Source organism: Salvelinus fontinalis, chromosome 42 (genome assembly GCF_029448725.1).
Source record: "Salvelinus fontinalis isolate EN_2023a chromosome 42, ASM2944872v1, whole genome shotgun sequence".
Lineage (NCBI taxonomy): Eukaryota > Metazoa > Chordata > Actinopteri > Salmoniformes > Salmonidae > Salvelinus > Salvelinus fontinalis.
The window spans coordinates 3,293,323-3,305,481 of NC_074706.1; the positions used below are offsets into that span (position 1 = coordinate 3,293,323).

General features: G+C 49.7%; 1 protein-coding gene across 4 annotated transcripts in view; it reads left to right on the top strand.

Moving 5' to 3' along the window:
- dlc1 (DLC1 Rho GTPase activating protein) overlaps nt 1-12,159 on the top strand; it is a 152,068-nt gene that overhangs the window by 132,061 nt on the left and 7,848 nt on the right. For all 4 annotated transcript variants that reach the window (XM_055909913.1, XM_055909914.1, XM_055909915.1 and 1 more), the window contains 6 exons: nt 1,968-3,694; nt 4,861-5,040; nt 7,840-7,999; nt 9,092-9,299; nt 9,813-10,029; nt 10,561-10,675. In XM_055909913.1, coding sequence (XP_055765888.1) covers nt 1,968-3,694; nt 4,861-5,040; nt 7,840-7,999; nt 9,092-9,299; nt 9,813-10,029; nt 10,561-10,675 — 2,607 coding nt within the window. The remainder of the gene's footprint in view (nt 1-1,967; nt 3,695-4,860; nt 5,041-7,839; nt 8,000-9,091; nt 9,300-9,812; nt 10,030-10,560; nt 10,676-12,159) is intronic.

Sequence of the window (12,159 nt, forward strand, 5' to 3'; positions counted from 1 at the left end):
GTGTGTGTGTGTGTGTGTGTGTGTGTGTGTGTGTGTGTGTGTGTGTGTGTGTGTGTGTGTGTGTGTGTGTGTGTGTGTGTGTGTGTGTGAGAGTTGGTATTCAATGGGATGAACCTCGCTGTGTCACCTTTCATCAAGGAGTCAACAGAGAAGGGTCAAAGGAGGTATTTGCTCTCTGTTCAGACTGACAGTTGTTCACCTCCCTAGTCAGCATAGAAACGCATTGACTTCAATCCCTACTCTGTCTATAGAGGGCGGCAGGTAGCCTAGTGGTTAAGACTGAAAGGTTGCTGGGTCAAATCCCTGAGCTGACTAGGTGAAAAATCATGTGCCCTTAAGCAAGGCCCTTAACCCTAATTGCTCCTGTATGTCGCTCTGGATACGACTGTCTGCTAAAATGTAAGTGTATATCTCTCCCTCTTTTGAAATGTGTTTTCCTCACGTCTCTTCCCCGTAGTTGTTGAAATCAGAGATGTGACGTCGTTTATGACGTGTCAAAACACCCGCGGCCACAGGAGTGAATGAATGCAGATGAAGATAAGACTGGCCATCTAGATAATTCTAGGTATTGACATTGTTGCTATTGAGCTCAAAAGTCAAACTCCCCCACTATGGGGGTCACGACGTCAGTCAGTATATCAGACAGAAAGAGTTTCTGCCGTCGTGATCAAAGCTGAAGTAGGAAAGGGCCGTGTGTGTCGTGGTGAGTGGAGAGCGGGGTCATAAAATGACGACCCGGGGTTTTATTTGATGGACTTTTGTCCCCATCGCTCTCAGCCACCGTGAGGGAGGCGCCTGTGAAGTCTGGAGACTCCCGCTCCCCTCCTCTGCCCCCCAGCTGCCTGGTCCCCTCGGCAGGCAGTTTCACTTTCCTGAATTAGGGGGACAGACTGGCCCTGTGGGGACGATACACCTCTGTGGGGGTGAGGGTTGGGGGGGTTGCCCTAGCCTGGTCGGCTGGCGTGTGAACTTCTCGGATCGGGTTGGAATTTCCTGGACTCCCCTCGGGACGTTTGTGTGTGTGTGTGTGTGTGTGTGTGTGTGTGTGTGTGTGTGTGTGTGTGTGTGTGTGTGTGTGTGTGTGTGTGTGTGTGTGTGTGTGTGTGTGTGTGTGTGTGTGTGTGTGTGTGTGTGTGTGTGTGTGTGTGTGTGTGTGTGTGTAAGAGAGAGAAAGATAGAGAGACTCTGTTGTCGTTTTCACGGTCAGGGATAAGTTCCAACACAATAACAACCATTAACCAGCTGTGTGTGAATCTTATCTCTGTGAAATGTTCTAGTGGTCGGGAGGGACTTGAGGAATGTCTACAGATCTGCTGTCTGTGAATATCCCTGCTGCTCTCACACAAAGGATATGTCCCAAACGGCACCCTTTTCCATATATAGTGCACTCCTTTTGACCAGAGTTCTATGGGCCCTGGTCTCAAGTAGTGCACTTTGGGGGAATGGAAGGTCATTTGGGACACACAAAGTCATCTGGACAGAATACAGGGCGGCTCGTTTGACTTCATGGCCATTCACCTTTTAGAAAGAGATTTCATGTTGAAACGTTCATAGAACTGAAACAGAGAAAGAAAATCTCGAAAATATTATGTTTTTTAAATAAAATGTTCTTTTCTTTGTAAAACATTTTTAATTCTTATAGTGATAATGTGTCACCAGCGGGTTGAAATTTATTGTCATGAATCTTAGAGGCAGAACTGAGAGATTTCCACTAGATGGGATATATTGTAAAAATTCATTTTTTTTTCTTTTCTTTTTGGCTTAATTTAAGATTAGGGTTAGGTATTAGGGTTAGCAGTGTAGTTAAGGTTAACGTTAGGGTTAAGTTTAGGTTTGAAATCAGATTGTATTACTTTGTGGCTGTGCCAGCTAGTGACCACTCTGCAGAGCTGCCTCCAGAACAAGATTCATGAAGAAAAAGGCTAACCTGCCCCCACCCCCCTCTGTTTTCTCTCTCTCTACTCCAGAGTGAGGATTCAGATGAGGAAGAGCCATGCGCCATCAGTGGCCTTTGGACCTTCCAGCGGGACAGCAAGCGCTGGTCTCGCCTGGAGGAGCTGGATGTCTTCTTCCTCCCGGGTGGAAACCAGCTGCCCTTCCCCCAGGTCCAGAGACCCTCGGCCGGTCAGGGGCAGCTCCGCGAGGGCCTGAGCTCCGAGAGCGTGCTGACAGATCTCAGCGAGCAGCCCGAGGTGGCCTCGCTTCACAGCAGCGGGAGTGTGGGAGAGGGAGGGATAGTCGATGGTGCCACATCTAGCGATGCCACCAAAGCGGCGGGCGCCACCCGCGCCAACTCGATGGCCAGCATGTGCTCCTCCTCGGGCACGGGCGGGTCGTGCGGCGCCAACGAGGACTCGCTGTCTGACGGGCATCCGCACTCACCGTTGGAGACGACCCAAGGTCACTTCTCCTTCGACGGCAAGCCCAGTGGAATTGTGGGAACAGGAGGGATAGAAGGAGGAGGGAGCGAGACTAGAGGAGGGAAGAGCACGCGCTCACGGGCCAAGAGTTTCCTCAAGCGCATGGAGAGCATCAGACTGAGGAGCGCCACTTCCAATAGCAAGAAGAAGAACGGAGGCGGGGGAAGGCCTTCCAAACTGGAGATCAGCGGGCCGGTCATCAAAGAAGGACTAGACGACGACAAGCTACGGCGCCTCAATTGCGTTGACATCTCCAGCCTCACCCTCAACCCGACCCAAACCATGACCCTGAACCGTAACAGGAGCGTATCCTACTCCACGCAGACCAGCAGTGGCAGCATGGGGAGCGCCGGAAGCACGGGCAGTAGCCAATCGGAAGCAAGCAGCGGGAGCGCCGTTAGCACCCCGAGCCCGGTGACACGAACCCGAAGCCACAGCACCGTGGCGGGGGCCAGTAAGAGAGGTGGGATGTACCTGGAAGGTTTTGACCCGTTAAGCGTGTTCCTACAGCCGCCTGGAGAACAACAACCCCCAGGTTCAACCCAACCCAAAACCAGACAGAAACCACCTCAGCAACAGCCTAGTAACCGGACAGTGGCTGAGCAAAACCAAAGCAAGCGAGGTCACCTCAACGGAGAGAGGGAGGAGGAAGAGGAGGAAGAAGGCGTGATTTTCTTCTACCTTCCCGAAGGCCACAAACCGGGCACATTCCCCAAAGCGCTCGGCGACGGCAAACAACCACCGCAAAGTGGAAATGACGAAAACAGGCCTCTTGCCGCCGCCGGCAGGCGCTATCTCGGTAGTCGATGCCAAACGCGTCGCGGCTCCACCGGCTCAGCAGACAGCCGCCTGAGTTTCTATGACAACGTGCCCAACGTGGCCTATCAAGGCGAGGAAGACGATGAAGACAATGAAGAAGGGGAGGGGCCAAAGTTGGAGGATGTGCTGGAATGTGTCAACGGCCTGCAGCGATTCGTCAACGCCTGGACGGACAGGGTGGCAGCCGGAGAAGAGGATGACGAAGAGGAAGAAGAAGAGGGAGATTCGGATTCGGCATTGGATTCAGCGTCTCCATGTCCGTCCTCACCTTTGCAGAACCAGCTGGAGGAGACGGACAACGGGAGCGACCAGGACAGCACGGGCAACACTCTGGGAGAAGGAGAGAGGGAAGAAGGAGAGAGGGAAGAAGGAGAGGGGGAAGAAGGAGAGGGGGAAGAAGCCATGAGGGAGAGGAGGGACTCCGGAGTGGGAGCATCTCTCACCAGATCTAACAGGTCAGTAATTAATTAATTAATCACCTCTCTGTTAATCAATCTATAGATATCACCAATATTGTTATTGTCCCCATTTGAGAAAATGTCCTGTGTGTTAAGATGAAGGACTGGCGAGCTTAATTCAACATTCTTAAGTGTTTGGATGAAGGGTTGAGAGAGAGAAACGGTGAGAGAGAGGGTGAGAAGGAGGGTGAGAAAGAGGGTGGTGGAATGGAGGTGCACAAAGACACAGAAAGAAAGAGAAAGGGAGAGATGGGTAGAGGTACAGAAAGAGAAAGACATAAAGTTAGACGGAGGGAGAAACACACAGACAGAGTGGACATGTTGAGACGACTCTCCCAGCCCTGACCCTTACGTAACCGGCTGTCACGGCGATGAGGTGCAGTGAATACCTTGGACCTCGGGAATGCCGATCCGTCTCCGCGACGATGCAGCCATTCCCTCAGGAATCCACAGGCAGAATTCCAGCAGGTTTCCGACGCTCCCATACCCGCTGACAGCCAGGCGAGATCAGTGCTTCCCAACTCCAGTCCTTCAGTTCCCCCATAAGCACCCAGTTTTGTTGTAGGACCGGACAAACTCACCCGATTCAACTCATTGAGGGCCTGACGATTAGTTGACAAGTTGAATCAGGTGTGTTTGTCCAGGGCTACAATAAAACGGTGTGCTGTTGGGGGTACTGGAGGAACGGAGTAGGGATCCTCTGGGCTAGATCAATCCCTGTTATCCCAATGAGAATCTCTTAACACAGGGGTCATAGGACTTGTCTGGATGGATGTCCTGCTAGTCACCTAGATCAATCCCTGTTATCCCAATGAGAATCTCTTAACACAGGGGTCATAGGACTTGTCTGGATGGATGTCCTGCTAGTCTCCTTGTCAGAGGAGAGGGCTTTATGACCTCTGCTCAAGTTCTGAAAATGATGAAGACGTATCTTCTCCTATATGTCTCTGTGTGTGAACACTTGTGGGTTTTGTTTATTTTCCCCTAATATATGTTAACCTATATATTTTCACATATATATTTAACACACATATTTGATATATATTTATATGAGATTCTTGTTTTTGTATTTGGAAGTTTGATTGTGCTTCTGATAGCCCTCAGTATTTTTCTGTATGCCGTGCAATATATTAGGTTAACACATATATTTCTCTCTACCCAAGGCCTCAGAAGCTGCGCTGGCCCAGTTTCCAGGCCTCCCACCGGCCCAGTCACTCCTGGGCCCAGCGGCAGATGGGCTGCCAGTCGGTACTGCAGATGAACCTGCTCCAGAAGCTCTGCCTGCTCCAGCTTACAGCCCTCCTGGAGAAACACACCCCCACCAACAAACACGGCTTCAGCTGGTGAGTCGGCGGCGGCGGCAGCCATTTTGAATAGTCAAAGTTCATAGGACTTTGGGTTTGGAGTTTGTGGCTAACACATTGGAAGTTTTTCTCACAAGAGGTCTCACACGAAAACAGCTGAAAATGCAGGCCCCCAAAAATGCTGTATAAAAACCCTTGTTAGCCTACAGCCTATAGCCTAGCATGCTGCTCCAATAGCGCTAGTTGTAGCCTGGGCCTACAAACAAATAGACGACCACAACAATCATAGTCTCTATTTTTCCTCTAGTTGGAATTCCTCCCACTCTTCTCCCACAAATAGCGGCCTGTTGGGTCTGAACCTAAGGGGGGTGAGGTTTCAACATTCTTTTCCCAGGCTAGCTAATTGCTGGTGCACTGGTATACGTTGTCATCTTTCGACGGGGGAAATCACAGAGTTCACACGCACAGGCTGTTAGAATGAAGACCTGGAGGCCGAGTCTGTAGCCTCAGTCCTCGACAATTACCCAAATGACCGAACCCCCCCCAATAATTCTCCATCATGCAATAATAGATTATGGCCACTGGTTTGAGATTGTCCAATGTCACTCAGAATCCCCTTTGGTGTCTCCGCCATCTGGGGATGTCTGTGGGGACTGTTGAGACTGCAGGCCAGGGGATGTATTCTTCTATCATTCTCTTACATGGAATTCTCTCTCTTTCTCTCTGTCACTCTCCCTTTTTCTCCCTTCTCTTTCCCTCCCTTCCTTCCCTCACCGCAACTCTCTCTCTCTCTCTCTCTCTCTCTCTCTCTCTCTCTCTCTCTCTCTCTCTCTCTCTCTCTCTCTCTCTGTCTATCTAATTTAGTCTCTCTCTCTTTTTCTCTTTTTCTCTCTCTCTCTCTCTCTCTCCCTGTTTCTCTCTTTGTCGCTCTCTCTCTCTGTCTCCCTCTCGGTCTCTCTCTCTCTCCACCTCTCCCTCCCGCCATCTTCTTATCTAACCTAGCGTCATGATCTGGACTAAGCAAATAGCTCCAGCCTCACCTCAAATCTCTGTACAGTGCTTTGCTTTTCTTCACCCCTCCCAGCTTCAATGAGTCAGAGAAGTTCCCCGCCTTCTCCAGGATGGCAGGGGCAGAGTAAGAGTTATGACAGGCTTACGACAGGTTTATGGCAGGCTTATGTCAGGTCTTTTAATCACTGAGATCATTTGATTTTTGAGCTGGAGGCTTGGCTGCGCATACCCAGAATTCCCTTCTGGGATTGTAGCATGTTCCCTTCTCATTTACCAAGCTGTGGTCGTTCTTCTGAGAAGCGAGTAGCACACACACACACACACACACACACTTAAAAGCAGACGATACATACACACCCATAAACATGTGTGCTCTTGTAAAACCATTATACAATCCAGGAGAGTGGTAGAACACCTGACATTCAGAGAAACACACACACACACACACACACACACACACACACACACACACACACACACACACACACACACACACACACACACACACACACACACACACACACACACAGTGACATGGTCAGTGTTAGGGGCTTGAGGCACAAACACAAAGTGCGGATGCGGATGTATACACCATTACGACCCCCCCCCCCCCCGTTACCCTCTCCTCCCTCTCCCTTCTCCTCCCTCTCCCTTCTCCTCCTCCCTCCCGGTTTCTATTGTCTTTCGGCCCCTGTGTTTATCCTCCCCCTCATAAACTTGGAGAAGGCTAGGCTTCTGTAGAACCCCCCCCCCCTACACACACACACACATACACACACACACATACAGTTAAACACACACGCACGCGCACACACACACACACACACACACACAATGCATTTTCAAGTTCTCCTTTTCTCATGGAAAACCCCACCGTAGCTAGGTGGTAGCGTACCATGTGCTAATGCTAATGTTAGCGTTGGTGATTCACAGTACCAGTAAACTACTGCTCTTTCCATTAGTTTAGTGTTCAACCTGTATTTATTAGCTTTGTCAGTTGGGAACCAATTCTCATGAACAATATCCTGTGGGCTTTTAGGTGTAGGTCTAAAGGACCCCATACTGTCACTTCCTGTTTGATTAAACAGTACAGGCTTCTCCAGCTCCAGTCCTGGAGAGCTCTTGTTCCTGCCTCCACAACGCAGCAGGTGTAATACTGTTGGGCTGGAATGAAACCCTGCACACACAGCAGGTGTATTACTGTTGGGCTGGAATGAAACCCTGCACACACAGCAGGTGTATTACTGTTGGGCTGGAATGAAACCCTGCACACACAGCAGGTGTATTATTGTTGGGCTGGAATGAAACCCTGCACACACAGCAGGTGTATTACTTTTGGGTTGGATTGAGTGTTGTAGTTTGCTGTGTGTGGTCGTCATCATGTAGGCTGCTTTCTGTAGTGGACATTTACAATGTTACCGCTGCTTTGTTAGTACAGTGACAGAGTACAGGGACAGAGGTCAAAGTCCAACACCTACTTTACTCCTGTTGCAAAACCGTGTGTGTGTGGCCGTGTGTGTGTGAGTACACTCGTTCGTGTGTGCGTGCGTACGTGTGTCTGTTCTGTGTGCGTGTGTGTCTGTATATGTTCTGTGTGTGTGTGTGTGTGTGAGTTGTTTTTGGCTATTTTAACCTGTCCCTCTATGTGTGTGTGTTGTGTGTGGGTTGTTTTTGGCTATTTTAAGCTGTCCCTCTATGTGTGTGTGTTGTGTGTGGGTTGTTTTTGGCTATTTTAACCTGTCCCTCTATGTGTGTGTGTTGTGTGTGGGTTGTTTTTGGCTATTTTAACCTGTCCCTCTATGTGTGTGTGTTGTGTGTGGGTTGCAGGGCCGTGCCGAAGTTTATGAAGCGGATCAAGGTGCGGGACTACAAAGACCGAAATGTGTTTGGAGTGCCTCTGCTGCTTAACGTCCAGCGTACGGGTCAGCCCCTGCCCCAGAGCATTCAACAGGCCATGCGCTACCTACGCAGCCAATGTCTAGACCAGGTACAGACGGTCTGTCTACCTCTCTGTCTGTCTAACCTGTCTGCCTGTCTGTCTGTCTCCTCAAGCCCCATTACACAACACACACACACACACACACACACACACACACACACACACACACACACACACACACACACACACACACACACACACACACACACACACACACACACACACACACACACACACACACACACACACACACACACACACACATACACATCTCCCCTCCTCATCATCATTTAGCTCCTAGCCTCCTGGTTGCATAGTTGTATATTTCCCTGGAAGAATCAGTCTTTTTGTCAGAAGAAAAATGGCCAGTTAAATATTCACAGTGTGTTACACACACACACACTCTTTCTGTGTCAGTTTTGAGGTCTCACATACTGTGTTTGGGAGACAAGAAGGCCCTGACACACACACACAGGGAGGCCTGGGGAGAGTCAAAAGTTTCCAGCTGTTTAGTCACCTTTGTCAGTCTGTTTAAGAGAGAGTGAGAGAGCCAAGGGATTGCTATGGCGACAGAGAGCGCATGAGAGAGAGAGAGGGAGGGAGGGATGGAGGAATGGAAGAGAGAATGACGGATGGCATGCTCTCCTAAACTGGACAACAGGCCTCTGTTTGAAATGGTGAACGCTCACGGAAAGTATTTAGTCTCTTCAAGCCAGAGCTCTTTTTCCTCCCAGTTGGCAGCCATTTTATAAAACCATTAACTTAGAAAGCTCATTGATTAAGTCCAACAGAAAGAACCCTCTCCTCAAGAATTCTAATGGATGTCATGGGCTGTGTCCCAAACCAAATGGCACCCTATTCCCTTTCTAGTCCACTACTTCTGACCAGGGCCGATGAGAATGTGGGTTTGAATTGATAACTCATCAGATCTTGTTTCAGGTGATAAAAAATGGCATCAACAATCTCTCTTTCTCCCCTTCTCCCCTCCCCCTCTCTGTCTCTGTCTCTCTCTCTCTTTCCCCCCTTTCTCTCCTTCTCCCCTCCCCCTCTCTGTCTCTGTCTCTCTCTCTCTTTCCCCCCTTTCTCTCCTTCTCCCCTCCCCCTCTCTGTCTCTGTCTCTCTCTCTCTTTACCTTTCCAGGTGGGTCTCTTCAGGAAGTCGGGGGTTAAATCACGTATTCAGGCACTACGTCAGATGAATGAAACATGCGGCGCCGACGGAGGCGGAGTCAGTTACGAGGGCCAATCGGCTTACGACGTGGCCGACATGCTGAAGCAGTATTTCCGGGACCTGCCAGAACCGCTGCTCACCAGCAAACTGTCTGAGACCTTCCTGCAGATCTACCAATGTAAGGACAGAGAGAGAGACACACACACACACACACACAGACAGACCTATATAATGCACACACACAAACATACAAACGTAGACCGTAGAGGGGGAGAGGGAGAGTATTTGAAATACAAAACAGCTAGTTAAAGTTAATTATTGAATATAAAACAATGTCATTGACAGTCTGCTGGCATGAGTACAATGTAATTACAGTAAAACAATGTCAAATGCCCTCTGGGAATCCATCAATCAAGTTTATTAATTCATTAAGACAAAAATAGCATTTCCTGGTATAGTATTGTCATCATACAGCACTGTAATAGGAAATGCAGAAATACACTAACTAGCTGGCAACCAGCTGTCTGAAATTCATGATAAACCCTATACAGAGCCAGAGCCACATGTCAGAGACCATTTTCCAGAATTTAATTGAACTTAATTGAACTGATCCAAACTGAAATGAACCAAACTGAACTGAACAGAACAGAACCAAATTGAAGTTGAGTTGAAGTGAATGTGATTCCCTCAGACATGCCCAAGGAGCTGCGTCTTCAGGGTACGCGAGCGGCCGTGCTGCTGCTGCCGGACGAGAGCCGCGAGGCGCTGCAGACCCTCCTGTGCCTGCTGAGTGACGTCACCGCCGCCGTGGCAGAGAACCAGATGACCTGCGCCAACCTGGCCGTCTGCCTGGCGCCTTCGCTCTTCCACCTTAACACGCTGAGACGCAAGGAGAGCTCCTCGCCACGGTGGGCAGGGGTGGAGTGTTGTGGGGAACTAGGAGAGGGTGTGTGTGTGTGTGTGTGTGTGTGTGTGTGTGTGTGTGTGTGTGTGTGTGTGTGTGTGTGTGTGTGTGTGTGTGTGTGTGTGTGTGTGTGTGTGTGTGTGTGTGTGTGTGTGTGTGTGTGTGTGTGTGTGTGTGTGTGTGTGTGTGTGTGAGTGTGACCAACCCTATCTCCTTTTTTTGTCTTGACTCAGTATATATGACCATGTATTGTAATACGCTGCCCAGCCTCACACCAACATGAGAGGAGAGGCTGACAAACTCTAGCTATAGAGCAGGATGTTACTGTATGTAGGGGAAGGAGAGGGGGGGGGGGGGAAGAGGAAGAGAGAGAGAACTGAGGGAAAGAGAGTCTGTATAGGGGGTTACATCAAACCTTATGACAGATTGTCTTCTTCTCCTCTGTCCTCTCTCTTTCTTTCCTCCCCTCTTTCTGTCTCACTAGTGGACATGACTAACTGTCCTGTGTGTTTGTCTTCCTGGTGTGTTGTGATAGGGGGATGAACAGGAAGCAGCCGCTGGGGAAACCCGACCAGAGGGACCTCAACGAGAACCTGGCCGCCACCACCGGCCTGGCACACATGATCCAGGAGTGCAGGAAGCTCTTCAGGGTACGTGTCTTAACCTAGAACCTCACCAGAAACTTAGTAGAACGTCAACTTTCGCCTCCCCTCTCTTTCTACATTGTCTGACTAAAACCAGACTAGGACCTCACCTCTCTTTCTACATTGTCTGACTAGAACCTGACTAGAACCTCACCTCTCTTTCTACATTGTCTGACTAGAACCTGACTAGAACCTCACCTCTCTTTCTACATTGTCTGACTAGAACCTGCCTAGAACCTCACCTCTCTTTCTACATTGTCTGACAAGAACCTGACTAGAACCTCACCTCTCTTTCTACATTGTCTGACTAGAACCTGACTAGAACCTCACCTCTCTTTCTACATTGTCTGACTAGAACCTGACTAGAACCTCACCTCTCTTTCTACATTGTCTGACAAGAACCTGACTAGAACCTCACCTCTCTTTCTACATTGTCTGACTAAAACCTGACTAGAACCTCACCTCTCTTTCTACATTGTCTGACTAGAACCTGACTAGAACCTCACCTCTCTTTCTACATTGTCTGACTAGAACCTGACTAGAACCTCACCTCTCTTTCTACATTGTCTGACTAGAACCTGACTAGAACCTCACCTCTCTTTCTACATTGTCTGACTAGAACCTGACTAGAACCTCACGTCTCTTTCTACATTGTCTGACTAGAACCTGACTAGAACCTCACCTCTCTTTCTACATTGTCTGACTAGAACCTAAATACAACCTCAGATCACCTCCCCACCGTTCTACAGTCTCTGAGGCGAACCTCCCATTCTGTTCAGCTATATGCACACAGCACATGAACACTACTGTGCTCTGACGGCCTACGTTAAAGTCAGAGTGTTGGATTGGGGTTGGTACAACGTTGCTCTCGTTCAACATGTTCATCTCAGTTCCGGAAGTCCCTCTGGTCCGGATCCGAGGTTGTTTTTCCTGTGTGTGTTTTTGGACCATTGTTATCGTTACATTAAAAACAAATCGTCTTAGCCAAGTAACCAAGCCCTCTCCGCCCCACGTCTTACCTGACTGGGTCTTAGCCAAGTAACCAAGCCCTCTCCGCCCCACGTCTTACCTGACTGGGTCTTAGCCAAGTAACCAAGCCCTCTCCGCCCCACGTCTTACCTGACTGGGTCTTAGCCAAGTAACCAAGCCCTCTCCGCACCACGTCTTACCTGACTGGGTCTTAGCCAAGTAACCAAGCCCTCTCCGCCCCACGTCTTACCTGACTGGGTCTTAGCCAAGTAACCAAGCCCTCTCCGCCCCACGTCTTACCTGACTGGGTCTTAGCCAAGTAACCAAGCCCTCTCCGTCCCACGTCTTACCTGACTGGGTCTTAGCCAAGTAACCAAGCCCTCTCCGCCCCACGTCTTACCTGACTGGGTCTTAGCCAAGTAACCAAGCCCTCTCCGCCCCACGTCTTAGCTGACTGGGTCTTAGCCAAGTAACCAAGCCCTCTCCGCCCCACGTCTTACCTGACTGGGTCTTAGCCAAGT